Source organism: Falco punctatus (assembly GCF_963210335.1).
Source record: "Falco punctatus genome assembly, chromosome: 14".
In the NCBI taxonomy this organism is placed as follows: Eukaryota; Metazoa; Chordata; class Aves; order Falconiformes; family Falconidae; genus Falco; species Falco punctatus.
Genome location: NC_137594.1, coordinates 3,157,658 through 3,177,240, shown reverse-complemented (window position 1 = coordinate 3,177,240; position 19,583 = coordinate 3,157,658). Strand labels below are relative to the sequence as shown.

Sequence of the window (19,583 nt, the reverse complement as noted above, 5' to 3'; positions counted from 1 at the left end):
CCGGGGGCATTCGGCAGCGCTGCCCCCCCTGTTTTGCTGGCAAACGTGTCTAGCTAAAGCGGGCTCTTGTTCTTTTTTAAGGCATTATCGTTTTCCAGGACTGCTACGTTAAGGGAATTGCAGCGTTGATGAGCTCCATCGCAGCCTTCCTGAAAGGTGCTGCAAGACCTTTCTCTAGAAAACCCAGTTTGCTGCTTCGTGGTTATACAGGGAGGCAAGATTAAACGTTACCTGCGGCTGCTCTTTTATGCTCTCAAAGGGAGAGGTGGAACGATCTCTTGATTATTTGTTTTAATGATAATTTTGTACCACTGGCTTTCTCCTGAAGGGAAATATAGCTGCAACCTTTTGTTTTGGCTGCCTGGAATAATGCTGGGGTCTGAGCTGGAATCTGCCGGGTGTGTGTTTGCAAGCCATCGATAAATCCCAGCAGTCCTTCAGCTGAAAATAAAGCTTGTTCAGAGAATAATTGCTGTCCCCCACCTTCCAAGCAGTCAGGAGGGGATGTGGTGGTGGTGGGGGGGGGTTGCCGGCTCCCAACACCAGCGCTGTCTCCCTGTTCCCCTCCTGGCCCCCAGCCCCTGCCGGGGAGGTTTGCAGGAAGGCAGGCAGAAGTCTTGACAAACTACAGGTCTGGGAGGGCTGGGTGTTGCAGGGCTGGCCCTGGCCCTGGGCACCCACGTGCCCCCACCCCGGCACGCTCCCTGTCACCTGCAGCACAGTGGCTCTTTGGGAAACCCGGGGGGCATCTCCAGGCTGGGGTGGCTTACCAGCCTGTTTCACCATTTCTGAGAAACTACCAGAAGCAAAGAGAGTTTTCTTCCATCTTGTCAGGCCAGCCTGGTTTCTCGGTGTTCGGGGACGGAGAAGCTGTATTGCGTGTTTATCGTTTGAGGAGGAGGTTACGAGGGTCGGGGGGAGAAAAGGGCAGGGTCTGTAGCAAAATGCTCCCCCCACCCCGGGACTCTGCAAACTGTCCTAGGAGGAGGGGACAGCCGTGAAGGGGGATGCAGAGCGGTGGTACCCGTGGCTGAGCCCACCCCGCTGCTGGGGGCAGGGATGCCCTGTGCACACCCCAACCAGGTTCCTCCACACCAGCTTTGCCCGTGTCGCTTGGGCAGTCACCACGGAGGGGCTGAACCCTGCTGGAATTGCACTTCCACCAACTGGGCTGCAAGTACCCCGAGGCCACAGCCCTTTGCCAGTTGCCTGTCTTCGTTTTGGGTGGAAAACACCAAAGTTGGGCATCTCCGGCCTTTTGGATACCGAACCTTGGTGAACTTTTGGGTACAAGAAGCCGGTGTGTACTGGAGCTCTGCTGGAAGGGTGGCTGCGTAGCTATGGCACAGGGGAGGCAACTGCTGGGAAGGATGTTTCTCATTAATCTATTCAAGTTATTACCTTCATCAAACTGAAGTATCCTAGAATCCTCGCCCCAGCATCTGTCACTTGCCACCCACAGATAAATATTCATCCCTTGCATTATTTTTTTTTAGCACATCAACCAGGGCTAGGGGATAGGTCCCTAAATGTGCAGCGAGGCTCAGGAAGCGCCCCAGAATTCATGGGTTTCGCTCCAGTTTTACCATTTCCTTGCACAATTGTGGGTGAGGGCAAAGCTCGACACTCCACCAACTGTTGCCAGCGCTATCTTGGGGAGCAAGGTTTTGCGTGACTGATGCGCATGTGTTGATGCATCGGGCTTGGATGTAGGGTATGGCATGTGGTGGCCCGAGCCGCATGGCCACCCCCCTGCCATCCTGGCTCCGCTCGCCGCCCTGGGTACCGTCCCCCCCCACACCGGGTGCTCACGCCTGCCACGCGCACACGCATGCATGCTTCCCCCACATGCAGCTTGCAGATCTCACACCTCCCACGCGGACACACTCATCGCCATGCACACACGCCTCTCCTTCCCCACGCCGAGACGCCGCTGCGCCCCTCCGCGCGCATACCCACACGCACGTGGTTCTGCCCCCAGCCCAGCGCTCTCTGACCCTAACACGCGCCGGATGAACGCAAACCGTGTTCCCCTGGCCGTGCGGTTACATGTCCATCAATGCAAACCTGTCACACAAAGCCAAAATAAGCAAATACAGCCTGGCTGTTCCCCTAGAAGCCCACGCCTTGCCAAATCTCCCTGGCACTGTTGCACGCCTGACCCACGGTCCTGCACCTGCGGCACACGCCTGCACCATCCTGCCTTTCCCCTGCACGCATGCACTCAGACCCCTGCAAACCATTCTGCTGCTGACATGTCCTTATCTTGCTGCCAAAAATCCCTGCCACCTCCTGCCCTGATCCAGAAGCACCCTGATATTACATAAACCGGGCTTCTGAGGATTGCTTCAGTCAGATGCTGGAGTTGCACCGCTCTTTTACTGGGCTTGATTCAGCCCAGCTCCAGGATGGGAGCAGGATTGCTCCCTTGCTTCAGGTGAAAGGGGCTGCATCCACCTGGATCAGCACCGATATGAGCTGGAGCCGCTGCCATCGCCCTTGCTGGAGCTTGGTGGAATCTCTTGGGAGCAGTGGGTTGGAGACCTCCTGTTGGAGACCCTCTCCTGAGCAGGTCTAGAGATCAAGAGACATCTCAGCTGGTTCCTGCCTTTCTGTAACTCCTCGGACACTTTGGAAATACTCAGTGATTGTGCCCTGGGGACAGGTTGGGTTGGAACTGCAGGCTTGCCGTGGCAGTCCTAGGGCTGTGGCTTGGGTTCAGCTGCTGGAACCGTGGCTGTGGAGGTGGATGAGATGGGGTGAATTAAGGAAGCCCCAAATCTGCTTTTGCCCTTTCCATCCCTGCCAACGCTTTTTCTCCTCCCTCCTCCTGTCCCCAGCTGGGCATTTGGGATCTGAGGCAGGACAGGGGCTCGGGCAGAGGACCGGCCCCTCTCCCAGGTCCCCACTGCCCAGCCAGCCCTCGGGGAACAGCTCGCAGTGATTCCTGGTGCTGGACGTGTCCGCAGTGTGTCGGGGCCGTGCCGGGTCCCTCCTGCTGCCAGCCCCTCGCCCCATCCCGGCTGCCCATGTGCTCCTTGTGGAGTTTCTTGGGAAGGCTACCCCAAAACGGATGGGCAGCCACATCGGGGTGTTCATCTTGTGTAATCCTCCGTGCCCACTCACCTAAATGAATCATCCCTTTGATAGGTGAGTGAAATATAATTAGTGTTTTCATTGTTAGCACCGTGTGAGTAGGCAAGTGGGTTTTCTTGGCCTGGGCTGGGAAATCTTCATGCTTTGCAAGCAATGGGTAGAGCAAAGTGGTGCGGTGGGAGCTGCCGGTGTGGGCTCTCTTGCAGGCTGTCCTGCCCAGGCAGGAGCCGCGGTGGCTCCATGCCCCACTTTTCCCACCTCTGCAGTGGCACCGGTGACACCTCCAGCCGCTCTCTTAGCAGGTGCACTGGGAGCTACCGACCAAATGGCTTTGAAAGGCTTGAGGAGATGGAAACCATGAAACACTTTGCAAAAGCAGGCCCCTGGCAAGCTTAAAGAGCTGCTCTGGGGGGATGGACCAGGGATGCCGTGGGGGCACCTTGCCTGTCTGGGAAGGGGCCGCAGCCCCCTCCCCTGCGCTGAGAAGCGGTTTTGGATGAGCCACCACCGGCCAGCGCTGCCAAGGGCAGCGGCATCACCCAAGGGCTGCCTCGCGCCTCTCTCCGTACCAGGGTTTTTCACAGGTTCCTCTACAGCTGCAGGGAATCAACTAGCAAGGGCAAATTTCCACGCGATCTATTCATAGCGCGGATGTCAGAATTACCTTAAAAGTATCAGCTCTCGTCTTATTTTGCTGCCGGGAAGGAATTGTTGATGCACTTTAAACAGTGGGTGGAAACAAGCAAATACAAGTGCGCCCTGATCCCCGATCCTCCCAGTTCCTGCAGAATCCAGGCACAGCTGTATAGCTGGTCCTAACAACCCCCTCTAAGAACCTGGGAATGTGAAAAAAAGCTACAAGCTTGCTTTGTAACGTGTCTCACTACCTAGGTTTGGTACAGAAGGTGCTTGCAGTGCAACAGTGGTTATAGGAGAGCAGCAACTGAAACGTCGGGACCCGCCGAACCTAGAAAAATGAATCAAAATGCTAAATGAAGATTCTGACCAGTCTCATTAAAAATAAATGATATGAACTCATGGTAATTACTGATCTCACTGGAACATGCTGCTTAGTTTCAGGTACAGCTCAGGACAGAGGAAGAAGGATTTTGACCCGGGGAAAAATACCTGAGATAGAAACTGCCAGGCAGGCTTAGACCCTCACTCTATCTTCTTATTTCATCCAGCGCTTGATGCTCTGGCGGGTGGTGTAGGACCCCAACTTTGGGGCAACCTGACCCCCTTACACACCTCTCCCTGACCCGTAAGAGAGGGCCACGTAAGTCCTGAAGTACAATTTTCATATTCTTTCAGTGGGGATGCTGGGGTGGGTTTCTCATGGCTTTTAATGCAAATCTCAGGCTATTTGCATGTGATTTGATATCCCATGGGGCTCCTCGTGGTTGGGTGACATCTGCTCCTGTAGCTGAACATTTTTTTTCCTTGAAGCTCCAGCTTGTGGAATCATGTGATTTTTGCAAGATTTTCAGCTTCGTTTTTGAAGCAAGGTTTCCACTCAGACTATTGCGGAAAAGTCATTCTTACAGGCTTGGAAAGCAGCAGACAAGAGCTAAAAATGCTTTCTGCTCAAAAATGCCTGGATTTTTAAATGAACCTGATTAATTTTGAATGCTCTGAGTCAGGTAACGCTGATGTAATGAATGATCTGTATTAATGTAGGCATGACTTGAAGATACAGAAGCCAGGCAGGATGGGGTTGGTGATGGTCTTACAGGAGGCAACACCGTGGTTTAGGATCTCTCTTGTGAGATTTGGCAGTTTTTGCTTGTTTGGGGTCTGGCTTTTGCATTGACTGAAATCCTGACCAAGAAAGGATTTATTTACTTATTTTCCCCCCAGTAGTTTGCAATAGTTACAGGAGAGTCTTGATGACAGTTTGCCCCTGCAATAAGCTCTTTAACTTGTAGTTAAAGTATTGGCTAACAAAAAAAGGGGGGCTTCGAGAAGAAACCCACTTGAATGGCAAGTGTTTACATTTTGGGGTTTGATGTTGGCTTTTCAAAGAGAGGTTCTGGCCTTCGAATAAAAAATCCTTAAAAATTGCGATCGATGCATGAGCATTCCCTTAAAACAGCCACTCCTTTCCCAAAATTATTCCCTGAAGAGGTTCCACTTACTCTTAGCATACAGCAGAGCATCATGAATTTTCATGAATGAGTGAACAGCCAGAGCAAGGTCCCCAAGTTCGCAGATATTCGCACCGAGATGATCGCTGTAAAGAAACGATTCCCTGCTCAGGGCATCACTTTGGGTCTGCAAGGTGTTTCCCTGGACTGAGTAAGGGATTGATCATTTATTTCACAGGAAATAAATAAAACCCTGCTCTGGCCTTGTCCCGTCCTGTGGGATCCCTGCTCCTGGTGCAGCCTCCTATCTCCTCTCCACGGGGAGCTCAGCCCCATCCCACGCGGCTCAGCACCTCCCACACCTGGCCAGGGCTGCAGCCCCCCAAAACCTGGCGCCGACACACAGCGCAGTTTGTGAGCGCTGGAGAATCAGCCCTCACTCCCGTGAGCTCTGCTGAGAAATGGGGTGAGATCACAGAGTTTGCGAGGAGGATTAGAGCGCTGGAGGATTAACGGACTAAGCATTAGCCCGATTTCACTCTGCTTTGTGAGAGGAGCACATTAGCCGTAATAAAGGTGCTGAGTGATATGTTAATGTGTTTCATGCTCCTTATTCTAAAGCCTCATCCTGGTTTTGGCCCCAGTCGGTGGCCGAATCTGCCGGGATTCAGCTGCCCTGGGCAAGACCATGGGCCCCATTTCACCAAGGGATGATGCTCCCGACTTCCCCTGGCTTCTGCAGACCCGGCGCTTCCCACTCCCAGGAAGACTAGAAATTTCTTTCTTGAGTTCTTTCCTTTTGAAAAACTGTATTTCCCCTGACTCCAGGACCTGATACCTTAATAAAAATTGTGACTGGTCCGAGGTGTGTTATAAGCCCCATCAGAATTAACGACGCCGAGATCTGATTGTCATTAAAATGGTTTGAAGCTTTCCTCCGAATGCCGGCTGGAAAAGGCAATTGCTAGTGAAAGCAAACAGGCTTGGGGAAGCAGGAGATACAGAAGCAATGAGAAGGAAGAGGGGGAGGATGCTTAGGATGGAGTTGCGTTTCCCTGCACATGGTGGAGAGCAAATCGAGATTTTCCCCCTCGAAGCAAATAGCCAAAACACCTGGGAAGCCGTTGTCCGGTGACCCCGAGCCCAGTCGTGGGTTTGGGGGGATGCTCCTCTCGCAGGTGTCACCTGAGCTGAGTTTCCATGTGTGATTTTTCCTGGAGTGGTTTCTCCTTTGATATTATAAGGGCAAGTATTCATCCCTGGCCAGTCCCTGTGGAAAATGGCTTCATTCCTGCAGCTGGAATCTTCAGAGGTGGGACATCACCTTCAGGGCTTTGCCATGTTCCCTGCCCCATGGCAGGAGGAGGCACACGCCTCGGTTTGTTGGAGGAGTTTGTCCTCCATCTCGCTCTGTGCCTCAGTTTTCCATCTGTAAGTGCAAATATCAGCTGTCCTTGCGATACCGTGACGCACGTTCCTGTTTGCCAACAAGGGAGGCAGCTTCATTCTGCTGATCTCCTGATTGCAAGGTATCTTTGGGGCAAGCATCGTGGCAATGAGAATATAAAGGACTCCCTGTGTTTCGGACAGGGCTCATACCCCTTAGGTGAGCATTCTTGCCACGTGTGAACCTGCCTTTCAGGCGGTTTTCCCTGTGGAGAAGGGTGAAACAATCCCTGTTATTTCAGCCAGAGTTACTTTACGTTGTTATTTGCATCCACCGTGGAGGAGGCAGGTTCCCTGGCTGTGGCGTGAGGCTGTATAAACCCGTCTCCTCTCCCCAGCCCCCGGCTTTTGCTCCTGCAGAGGTGCCCAGCGAGGCGCTGGCTCTGCCGTGGCCAGCCTGGCACCCATCTCTACCTGTTTGCCAAGTGATCTCCTATGATGCATCATCCAAACCCAACGGCTCCACCGGGTTGTTTCCTTAGGTGGAGGCTCCCTGCCATTTAGCTTTTAAAAGTGCGAGCTAACCATGCAGACGGGAGCTGCAGGCTGGTAATGCTTTATTATTTGTTGAGCCCCAGCAACACACTTGGTGCTGCCCAGCATGCAGGCGGTAGCAGAGCAGCCCATGACAGCTCCAGTCCTCTCTTTTCTCTGCTCTTCTCTTCTCCCTTCTCCTTTCCCTCTTCCCCTTCTCTCCTCCGTGGATACCTCGACCTCACTGTGCCCATCATGTCCGTATCCATCCACCCTCGCATTAAGCGATATGACTAACATCCATCACGTGTTCGTGCCTGCAGATTATATTTGCATACTCAAAAATCCATACTTTATTTCTTCCCCTGTGTAAGCAGTTACCAGAGCATATTTTTGGCAAATTAGCAGCCACAGCAGAAGCATCTGACTGTGTTTTTAGCAGGGCTTGGTGATGGTCAGGGACATGGAGAGCCTTGGCAGGGCTGGGGAGGAGGCGATTTGCCGCTGATGCCGTATCCGTGCGGCACTGCACACATGCGCCGTCACCGATTCCCACCTTTCGTGGGGGGCAATGCAAGCGGTGAGTCCTAGCCCTCCATCTCAGGCCTGTGTGGGATTTAGGTGAGCATCTGGGGGACAACTGCTGCTTTCTGACTAGCAGCTGAGGGCAGGGCAGGGAATGCAAGTCACCCAGCGCAGTGAAGTCTTGGCAGGAAACACGCACCCACGTGCGTGCTCAGGAGGACCCACACATGCAGGTAGCGTGTTTGGGGGGCACGTCTTTACCAGCAAGGCCCCCTGAGACATCAGAGCTGGGGTGGCTGACAAGGACGTCCCCATCATCACACCATCAGGACCGAGGCTGAATTAGCATCCTCCAGTCCTCTTTTCTCTCGTACGTCTTTTTGGGATAGATGTTTCTGAGATGCTCAACATGGTTTGTGCATGAATTCTCCCTGGGCCACTCTGATATGCAATAGCTGGAAAGTGAGATCTGTAAAACTTGCTCCTGTCATAATTCAAGAGACCGGCCTAATTATTGCCATCAGACGTCTTTAATTAATATGCTGCAGAGTTCGGTGATAAGAGGGGGGGGTGAGCATACCAGGCAGGATCCTGCGCAAGATAAACTAGCAATTTGCAAGACCTAATTACTTCGGGTTGCTTTGGAAAAGTGGACAGGCACTTCAGACAAATCAGACCTTGTTCCCAAATTTCACTGAGTGGCAAAAGCGAGCTGGGAGGTTTGGATCGCTGCTATTGCCGAGCACAGTCACCATCACCGGCAGATCTGGCTGTGCTTCAGGGATTGGGCAGAGGCCCCAGAGGAACCTGCCCTTTGGAGCCTTCTGCTCCCACCATCCCTGACAGCCAGGGTAGCTGCGCCCACGTTGCTGATTATTTTAGCTAATCTGGGAATACCTTGCATTGACCTGTGAGAGTGAGTTATTTGTGGGGTTTTTAACTCAGCGTTAGTGATGAGTAGGGAATATTTTTCTAAGCATTTGACTTTTTCCGAGGTCACGTTGTGGTAATAATATGTATGTGTCCACGGGCCTCAAAACACTTTACAACATCCTGAATAACTGCTTAAATTTCTCCGTAGAGAAACCAAAGTGGAGCAAGGCAGGGCAGGTCTGTGCAGACCTCCCCGTGCGCTTTGCCCCATGTGCTTGCCAAGGGTTTCATCCTGCAGGATGCAGAACCAGCCGTCTCAGTTCAGGAAAAGCCTTCAGCCCCTAAAGCTGGTACTTAATGGTGTTCCTGGACCGAGGCCAGAGGACTCAGCAGCCTGCAAAACGCCAAATCCTTGGGCATGGGGGGGAGGGAGGGAAGAGAATGCAGCTATTCGAACCCCCAAAATCCTGACTTCTGTTGCCTTCCAACACCATGGTGAAGATGGACCAGGCTTGCATCCAAGTGGATGATCCCACCTTGGGCCAAGGGAAGCCCCACGTATGTTGCTGGGCTGTGAGCAGCCCATCCTCCTCCCTTGGGGCTTCTCTCCATATCGTTTAAAATCCGCCTATTGCTCCAGTGTGCCCTAAGGGAATTCCCGGTGCTGCTGATTTGTCTGAAGGCTGGACTCCCCTGGGCATCGTTGTTGTCTCCACCATCTCTCAGTGAGCAGAAGAGAACCATGGGTGGCAGGCAGCCCCGCAGCTTCCACCCTCCAGCATTTCTCACCTTCACCTGCTGAGCACAAGGCTGTGAGCCACCTCTGTCTGGGCCAGAAAGGCCGTTTTCTAGATGTTTCGGGTCCCCTTTCCCTCTCCATCACTCTCTTCTGTGCAAAAAGCACTTGGTACGGAGACAAATGATGTCAATGAAGTGACTCTTCTTCTTGCCCAAGGCTTCAGCCCGGTGTGCTGCGTGTGAGAAGAACAAGTCATGAGCTGGTTGCCTCTTCCTATCCATGGTGAAGATCTCATCTGCAAGAGGGGGCAGCTCCCTTGGCAGTCCTGGGCCGACGAGCATCCACGTGAGCCCCGCCGCAGTGGTGGTACCCTGTGGGAGATGAGCTGGAGACAGGGATCAGTCTCCTCCTTCCCTGCTTCCCAGGAAAATCCCCAAAAACTCTTTGGCAGAGCCAAGGAAATGAACGGAAATCCGTCATCCTTCCTGGTGTCCGTAATGCCTCAGATCCTCCCGGAGCACTTTGCAAATAGGAGCTAATTAGTCTTCCCAATACCCAGCTGAATTGCCGGAGTGCTGCTGCATTATCCCTGTTTCCAGCAGGGAGCACGGAGGTGCAGAGGTTGCACCCAGCCATCTCCCTGCTGGTTTTGCACGGGGTCCCACTTGCCTCCCTGTTTCTGCAAGGTGCAAACCAGAGCGAACCCTGATTTTGGGGATTTTGGCATTAATGGGACAACAAGAGCAGCCCTGAAGACTCTCTGCTTTCTTCCCAGAATGAATTTTAGCCTCCTGAGCCAAATGCTGAGAAAGTGCTGAATAACTGCGACACATTAGATTACTTTTTGTTACTTGTCATTTCTCAAAACATATGATCTTCTGCTGGAGAATCGGGAATGATGCATCGGAGGCCACTGACTTCCCGCTTTCTGCTTTCAGCCTGGCTGGCTCCAGCCAAGGATGAGGCTCCGCACGGTCCTCAAGGCAATGGAAATTCCTGCAGGAGTTTTAAAAGCCATTTGGAAACAACCCAGCAGCCTTGCTCCAAGGGCAGTGAGCCAAAAAACCCCAAACCCCAGGCTTGAGAACACAAGTGAGAGTGACCAACAACTGCATTACCCATTTTCTTCTCTCTGTGTTTCCATTCCATCCCAAATTTCCCTCTCTTTCCCGTGAGCCCGTTCCCTTTCTCACACTCCATCTGCTGTTTCCGAAAGAGGAATATTCTTGCCCATCCATCTCTCAGAACGACCTCAGTTATTTTCTCCTAGCCTCAGGTTCTGCCCTTCCTCTCCTTATCTGTGCCCCGCACATGGGCACATCCCCACCTCTTCTTGGCATCACCTTTTGTCTTGGCCAAATCCTGCTGGAGCAATTACACCAACAGTCACGAAATCTTCCCCAGGGTAAAACCGCGGCGAGCGAGAGCACAACCTGTTTATTCCCTCGGGCTCCGATTTTTCTGCAAAATTCGCATACTCCGGGCAGGTTCAGGCTCTCTTTTCATCAGGATCATGGTGATGGCTGAGATTTCTTGGCTTGGCTGTCCAGTGCTCTCCTATCGAGTGTCTGCTCTTGTCCACGACTTGCACCCAGCCCTACCCCCGGCCGCACAGCCGCACGATGCTGCCCTGGCCATGTAATTGATGCTGCATTTTCCCTGATGCAATCACCCCATTAATCTCATGCAATTAATGCTTCAGGAAGCATTTTGCAAATATTGATAGTAAAGAAAGAGCTACAATGCAGAAGTGGCTGCAGCTTCGGTTGTATTACCGTAGTAAGTCACAAATTACCCAGCTCAGGATGATTTTTCTTTTTCTTTCTGCGTCCAAGACTTTCTTGGCTGCTCTTTGTCCTTTTTGCCCAGTGCAAAAGGGCCACACCGAAGTGGGATGGATATTTGTGGCATCTTGGAGGCATGCATAAGACACCTGCACGGCTGGGGGAAGAAGGTTGGCACATTTTCCTCCCCAGCAATTCTCCTTCATCACGGTGGCTTTGCCCCTTTTGCCCAGGACCCCAGCTTGGGCGATGCAACCAGCCTGTGGGCAGGGCTGCAGCAGCGCTGGCCTCTTCCCTGCTGCCCATCCCCACGGAGGCACATTCCCCTCTGTCACACATGGTTAAAAGAAGCATCTGCTCTTCTGCCCTGAGCCCGGGAGGTGCTCAGCTCTCTACACTGAAGGCCTGGAGGCCCTCCGTTCAGCACATCAGCCTGGAGACCTTTCACATCAGCCTCATCCTGTCACACCCAGCCCCATCCTAAGGTCCCCACTGCCGGCGCTTCCCGTTGCACGCTCCCGTTTCAGCTCCCACCTCTGACACAGCTGTAGCTGGTCCGTCCTGACACATGGAGTGCAAAATGATGAAACCCTGTTTCCTCTGCAGGGAGAAAGAGTCTCCTGGCTCCTTGTGAGATTAAGCTTTGTGCATATATCTGCAAATGTTAGGGGGCAGGGGTTAAGCAGAGCAGTGCAAGGGGAGGAGGTGACAGTGCTTAGCAATGCAGATCAGATGGCTCTGAGACCTTCCAGTATTCATGGCCAAATCCTGGGATATTTAGGGGTTTAAAACATAATGAAGTCGGATGAAGGAAGGAGTGCTGTTTAGGTGAGGAAGGACGGATTAACTCAGCTCGCTGGAAGGAAGCTCTTTGATCTGCTGGTGGCCATATATCTTGGTGACCATCGGGGAGGTGACCATGCCCTCCTAGGCAATCCGCAGAGGTAATCCATGCTGCCGCATCCGTGCATCCAGCAGGGAAGCAATCAGGAGAGCAGCAACACCCATGAGAGCAGATTTGGGGTCTGGGTTTTGCTCTCTTGGGAGTTGCTGCATGATGCTGGGAGGGGAGCAGCAGGACAGACTGGCTGGCTGGGATGGCTCCCCTAGTCCTTGCATCCTCTGCTTAGAAAAATCAGCCTTGCTGAGGAGATGCAGAGATTGTTCCTGGCAGCCGTGCAATTCTAGGAGTAGGTTTTAAGGCCATGCAAGGATGAGAGCTTCCCGGGCACCTCTTCCTTGCTGGTGACACGCACAGGCGCTCGCTGCAGCTGTAACCTGCTGTGACCAATTTGCCGCCTCTGCTCCAGCTGAGATGTGCTGTCATGCCTGCTCCAAGAGCGCTTTGTTCTGCTCTTTGCCATCGCCTCTGGTTTTCAGCAAAGGGCTGTGCTTGCTTCACAGTGCTTTGGTTTAATCTGGGTTTTTTTTCTTTTTTTTTTCAGCTGCAGATTTGCTAGGAGATTGGGAGGTCAAGGCACCCGCCTGGGGCCAGAGACCGAGTCAAGGGATGCAGCCAAGGGAAAGGGAGTGCAGGGCTCGGGCAGGGCAGGCTCCGGCGGATCTCATATGGGACCTTTTCTCTCTGTCCCCTTGGCATCTTTCCCTGAAAGCCACTGAAACCATCTCTAGGGGAAACAGGAGGCTAAGCACGGTGCGAGGGCATCCCGGGACGTGCTGGGGCTTCCTTTTGCAGGGGTGCTCGGGGTGTTGGGGGAAATCTCTCTCAGGCATCTGCTGTCCAGCACGCCCAGTATGTTGTCCTGATGAGATGATCTGGGAAGGAGCCAGCAAGGGGAGCGAGATGTTGCCAGGTCTGCAGGTGATCGACGGACAGCTTGGTGGGCTCTCCTCTGCCACGGGTGTCGTTCCAGGGTGCCGCGGGGCATGGGGAGCTGTGGGTGCACGGCATCGGTTGTTGCCTGTTCTTGTGGACACCGAAGTGGACTGCAGCAGGGCAAGGCAAGCTCACTGCTCAAACCCAACCACAGGACACGTCTGGTGTCTCCGCTGAGCTGTTTGCCAGCCCTCTTGCCAGTTGCTCCCCATTCTTCTCCCTGCCAGCACTGCCACCACCTCCTTGCCCTGCCCCAGCGGTACCTGCTGTAATCCCGGTGCTCTGCCTCCCTCCCCAGTGCTAATCTTATAAACCCTTGGTAAATCCTGCCCACCTGGCCCTGCCTCTCCATGTCCCTTCTCCAAGGCAGTCTTCCCGGGGTCCCCCAGCTTGGGGCTGGCATTTTTTTCCGGTGCACAAGGCTGTCACCCAGATAAGGTAGCACCTCGGGGGGCTTGCTTGCATCGGAGCACTGGGAAGGATGCCCGAGCCCCGGCGGATTTGTGCAAAGTGCTGTTGGCTGTTAGATAAGACAGCTGATGCACCCCAAAATATGCCCGGGGGCTGGTTTCATCCTTTTGGGAAGCAGTTGGCATGCTCAGTGTGAGCCGCTCCATCCCGCATCCGCCTCCAGAGCTCCCCTGGGTATCCCCAGGGACTGGGCAGTGGAAACCCTGAAGGGAGTGCGGGGGGTGGCATCGGGATGAGGGATGAAACGGAGCAAAAGGACGTGTAGCTGTCGGGTTGGGATCGCTCCTTGGAGTGAGAGCAGCGTTCACCTGGGCTGGGGATGGGCATGGCCAGCTCAGCCTGTTCTTAATAATCCTTTCTGCTGGGCTGTTGGGAAATGTTGGGAGGGAAAACACTGCAGCAAGGTGGATAGGTCTCAGGGAGCAACATTTTTGCAGCCAAAAGAGCTGGCTTAGGTGGACCCAATGGGTTGCTCTTGTCTACAAATCGCGGCCTGATTGCTGAGGGCGAGGAGGATCCTGTGCAGAGAGGGGATGGAAAGCCTTTATCACACCGAGCTGGTGGTAATCATCTGGGTCGTTTTCATCGGGGCCATTTCGGTCTGATTCGCACCGGGTTCACCATTTCAGCAGGTCTGTTTTAAGACTCCCTTTGTGCGCGGGAGCGGGGCTGGCACCAAGGGAGGCCCCGACGCTGCGAGGTGCTGCCTGTGCCTGTCCTGGTGCAGGGCTCTGCTCTGCGCATCACTGGCAGGGGAGGGGAGGCAGCAGGGCAGCCCGGGGCTGGGACCAGCCACAGCATCCCAGCAGCATCCCAGCAGCACCAGTGCCAGACAAGGAGCCGTCCTCGGGCTCATCAGTCTGCCCCGCAAGGCTTAGATGGGCGGTGAATCACTGCATCTTCAGCTAGTTCAGAAAAGATTAAGCCAACCTAAGGATAAAAACAAGCCCCGCAGTTTAAACAGCTGGGATAAAAAAACCCCAAACGTGCCAGTCACCGAGCTCTAGGAGAGGGAGGGATTATAAACCCGGGCAGACTACACCGCACATGTTGGTGCACAGGGCAGGCGTGATGCTCCGGCTGCGCTTCCTGGGCTGGGTGGGTTTCTCGTGTCTCCATTCCCAGTGCCGTGGTGAGGTCCCATGTGCATTTCATCCCACTGTTGTGGGCTCCACCAAGTGCCCACGCAAATGTAGGTGTTCAAACAGGAGCACGTTCCGAGGAGAATAACCAAATGGATCTCTCCCCGTGTGGCCTTTATTTCTATAGGGCCACTCCCTTCCGCTACGCGACGGATAAAAGGCACTATGTATATAAATAAATGCATTTTAATATACCGACCGCTTTGATCACTGCCAGCAGCACGGACGGGATCAGAGTCTGTTCCTGAATAACGATTCCCCTTCCCCGTCTCCCCGCTCCCTTCCCTTTCAAATCAGGGGCTGATCTAATGGGCAGGTCCTCGAAGCATCGCCCCGTGCTCGGTGATGCCTTGGCTGGTTCCTGGTGTTTCCACGCTGCAGCTGGAGTGCATACCTGCAGTCCAACCAAGATGTTATGTTTTCCTCCCACAGCGTGACATTATGGTCCTTGTCACAGAGGTGGGACAGGGATCCAGAGCCGCTCTTTGCTGCTCCTGCTAACGAAGAGCTCGCGGAGAAGCTTGATGCCATTAGCAGCCCACAGGATGCCGTGCCATGAAACCCCTCTTTGCTTTTGTCTCCTCTTCCTAGGGACATACCAGGGCCAGTGGGTCGGAGGGATGCGCCAGGGTTACGGCGTCCGGCAGAGCGTTCCCTACGGCATGGCTGCGGTTATCAGGTCACCCCTGAGGACGTCCATCAACTCCCTGCGCAGCGAGCACACCAACGGCACGGCGCTGCACCCCGACTCCTCGCCGGCAGTAGCCGGCAGCCCTGCCGTCTCCCGGGGTGGCTTCGTCCTCATGGCCCACAGTGATGCCGAGATCCTCAAGAGCAAGAAGAAGGGCATCTTCCGGCGGTCGCTGCTGAGTGGGCTCAAGCTCCGTAAGTCCGAGTCCAAGAGCTCTTTGGCCAGCCAGCGGAGCAAGCAGAGCTCTTTCCGGAGCGAGGCCGGGATGAGCACGGTCAGTTCCACCGCCAGCGACATCAACTCCACCATCAGCCTGGGCGAGGGCGAAGCTGAGCTCTCCGTCATTGAAGATGACATCGATGCCACCACCACCGAGATCTACGTCGGCGAGTGGAAGAACGACAAGCGGTCGGGCTTCGGGGTGAGCCAGCGCTCGGACGGGCTGAAGTACGAGGGAGAATGGGCCAACAACAAGCGCCACGGCTACGGCTGCATGACCTTCCCCGACGGCACCAAGGAGGAGGGCAAGTACAAGCAGAACATCCTGGTCAGCGGCAAGAGGAAGAACCTCATCCCGCTGCGGGCCAGCAAGATCCGCGAGAAGGTGGATCGGGCCGTGGAGGCGGCGGAGCGGGCGGCCACCATCGCCAAGCAGAAAGCGGAGATCGCGGCATCCAGGTAAGGTGGTCCCTGTCCTGGTGCGGCACCTCGGCTGGGGTCCTGCCCCGACAGCTGCGGTTTGATGGGAGAGGTAGGATAAGACTTTTTGCAGTAGCAGGTGCGGGGGGGGGGGGGGGTATTTTATGGAAGGTGCTGGAGGCAGGCAGGTGCCACGGTGGGCATCTGCTGGTGCAGGCAGCAGTCAGTGCTATCTGGACTCCAAAGCGGGAGCGGGCAGCATCCCACAAAGCCAGGCTGCCGAGCATGCCCAGGCTTCACGGGTGGTGTTCAAAATGGGGTGAAATGTTCCTTGGCTGACTCCGAGCGGGCTGTGGGTGCAGGACCTTCCCAAACCAGCTGGCAAGGCCACGTGGGGTCACCCAGAGCCGTGCATTCACTGCAGCCTGTGCAAGGGGTGGTTGCACCATGGTGAGACTGCGCTTGTGGGTCACGGTGTGGGGCTCACAGGTGATAGCCATCACTTAGGAGGTACTGGGTTATTTACCCCATTTCTCCCAAGCTTCTTTAATAAGCAGGATGATACCCTGGGCTCCTGGGATGCTGTTTGCCTGTATCCTCTGTCTGACTTAAAGCCAAGAGGAACCATCCCAGGCTTGGCCTGTGCTGGGAGGATTCCCAGCTATTTCTGTTCCCAAAAGAGGTTTTGAGTGGAAAAGCAGTCAAATCGCTGGCTGCAGCTGATGCTTGGGGAGGGTTTGCCCTGCCTGAGGCTCTGCTAGAAAGCAGCAGATCTGGGTGCCCAAATAATCCCTACAAGCCTCAGGAAGCTCCCACTTCTCGGGCTGGCTGTAACCATCATGGAACTGGTCAGTGATTCAGAGCAGGGACCTGATCTGGCTGAAAACCAGCGGGAGGGAGGTGGGGAAATGGGTCATTCTAATTCTAATTTAGGTTGAAGTAGGGTCCGACTCCCAGCTCGAAGCCAGGTCCACTTGAGCACCTTTTAGGCAGCTCCCAAAATGCTCCTAAGAGCTCCGTGACTTGCAGTGAGCTCCCAGGCAAGGGTGAGCCCAGAAGGAAAGCTCCTCTGTCGAATTCGGGGCTCTTTGTGTCACTTTTGGGGGGTGGTTTATTAGAGCACGGTCATTCCTTTCTGTTTCATGAGTGAGTGCTACATATAGCAGCCAGGCTGGGGAAAAAGGGCTGGGATTAGGGGAAAAACCCAGGTACTTCCTCAGTCTCCTGTGCTGGATTAATTGTTGGGTCTCAATCATTTGTATGCGGAGTCACACTTGAAATCTTGATCTGCGTGTCTGCCGATGACTTATCTGCAATATGAATGAGACTCCCAGTCCTGCTTTGGGAGCATGTATTTGGGCTTGATGACGTTTTCAAGCTGATGTTGTACCAAATTGTTGTCAAAGCTCTGGGAAAAAAAAAAAAAATCCCACTAGATTGCCAGGTAGGAAACAGGCTGTGGAGCAGCAGAAAGACCAGATCTTTCCCTGTGATCTGGGGAGGTGAATGACTTGATACAAAGGCCTGAATTCTGGAAATGTGGAGATCTGGTCTGCCTTGGGATGCTGGGTCTGAGACCTGAGTGAGCATCCTCCGTCCCCAGGTGGTAATGGTCCTGGAAAGCCACAAGAGTGGGAGTTGGAAGAGGTTTGAGCCCCCCGTGTTGGAAATGTTTAGCGAGCTCTTGGCATATAATGTTCCACCTTCTAATTATGAGACAGAAGGGAAAAAAAATAATCAAGTCAGACAGGAATGCCAGGGCATGAACACCTTCCTCCCGTGTACTGGCTGGGGTAACATGGTCCTGAGCTCTGCTGGAGAGCGGCAGCAGTGCTGGGATGGAGGATGCAGCCCATGATCACACATGTGCATGGGGGAGGAGAAAACCTGTGGGATTTGGGGACCACTCAGAGGACCCCTTGCATCATCAGTAAAGATGCAAAGAAATAAATGAATGGGAGTGCAATGCTTCAAGCGTACTCGGTCAGAGGCTGAACCTCCTGGTCCCATCAGAAGATGCTCCGTGAGCAACCTGCCATCTCCATCCTGCAGCCCAGCTCCCTCCACCGTCTGTGCTCGGTCTTAACTAGTCTGTTCTTGACTAGATACATGCAGAAAAGAAAGCAAGAGCTGGGAACCCAGGGCTTGTCTCTTTTTATGGCACAGCCATCGCCTGCGGTGCACAAGGGCTGCTGGTGTGTTGAAAAGCCCTTTATTGATCTGCTGCACAGCCCATCTCTCGCTGTGTGAGCCAGGGACAGGCAGGCTCCAATGTGATGCTGTGCATTAGCGCTGGGTTACCAACAGCAAATGACATCCATCCCAGGAATTTTTGCTGCCTGTGTTAATGGCTTATGCTGAAGTCCCCAAACCTATCAACGAAGATCCAAACCATTCGCCTACAGCCAGGCAGGATGGCAGGATTTTAGGCTTTGCTGGAGACGGGGGGCAGGCAGGATTAGGTGGGGGTACAGGCTCAGCCCCGACGTCTTGGAGGGTGTCTTGGGTTTGCAATTTGGCTGCATGCAGGATTGGCCCAAGGAGACCTCGACATGCAAGCAGGGAGAGCTGCTTTGCCTGAAACCTGCCCTCCTTCAGCTCAGCCCTTTGCAAGGGTTGTTTTTGCAGAAACAGTCCCTTAGCGTGCGGAACCAGAAGAGAGCATGGTTTTACAAACCTAGAACCAGCTAGAAAGGCTTTCCTATAATTACTCCGATTAATTTTAAAGCTTCTAAATGAATAAACATTCCCCTACAGTGCCCACACCAAATCGCATCGTCGAAATGGAAAGAAATTCACAAAACAGGCAGTGGGTGCATTAGCAGAGGGGTCCTGATGCCGTTTTTGGTGGCTTTGGGGCTCAGGGGTGCAGTATCCCCCATCTCATGCCACCGTGAGCTCTGGCTTACCAGCATCTGGGGGGTTTATAACAGCACTGGTGTGTCTGTGTGTGCGCGTGTGTGTGTGTGTGTGTATTCTCTTCTGTCTAATAATATGGCTGAGTTCACTCTGCAGCCTTTCCCTTGGTGGGGGAAAATATGTGCCCACCCACGTATTTCATTAAATTTGTAAGAATTCAGTATTTTTGAAAACTCTACCGCTCTGTCAGATTTGGTTGGAATTGGCCAACACGTTCAAAAGTTATTAGTGTGGGAGTGATGGCATATAGATATATAAACAGCACAATCACATCAGTAAGCCCCATTTCCTGAGGAAAGTAGGCTAAAAACATAGTGTACTGAAGACAAGTAAATTGGATCCTTAAGGTTGTTTTAGCCTGAACCGAGTGCAATGTTATCGGCGACGCGGAAAGGTAAGCTCATTTAAGAAATAGTTTCTAGGTTAGGTAGATGATTCTCCTAAATTTTCTTTGATGCAATTAGAAGGAAAAAACACTTTCTTTCTCCTCCTCTATCTCCCGTTCGCTGAAATAGTTTGTGTGAAGTTGGTGGGCGAGAAGGGCTGTGAGTCAGGTCTGAAAAACTACCGCTGATGGCAACTGTTTTCAGAGGTAGCCGGGGAGGGAGCCCTTTTTCACCCTGTTTAAAATGAAGGTGCAGGGTGTCCTCGTCGTGCCGTGGCATGCCTCGTGCCCTTCTTGTATCAGCCAAGAGCCATCACTCCTTCTGGTGCTGTCCTAGAAGGATGGAGGATGCACTGGAGACACCAGAGCCCGTCTCATTAGTGCTAACATTGATACCTGAAGCAAACTGTCTGTAGGCACTGGTGTGTCACGGTCGATGAAAATATAATATCCAGTTGAGAGAGGTGGGCCTTTC

At 53.6% G+C, this 19,583-nt stretch overlaps 1 protein-coding gene across 3 annotated transcripts in view; it reads left to right on the top strand.

The window, feature by feature from the left end:
* The window catches only part of JPH3 (junctophilin 3), a 73,906-nt gene that overhangs the window by 10,595 nt on the left and 43,728 nt on the right, over positions 1-19,583 (top strand). For all 3 annotated transcript variants that reach the window (XM_080410645.1, XM_080410644.1, XM_080410643.1), the window contains one exon: positions 15,066-15,843. In XM_080410645.1, the coding sequence (XP_080266771.1) occupies positions 15,066-15,843 (778 nt within the window). The remainder of the gene's footprint in view (positions 1-15,065; positions 15,844-19,583) is intronic.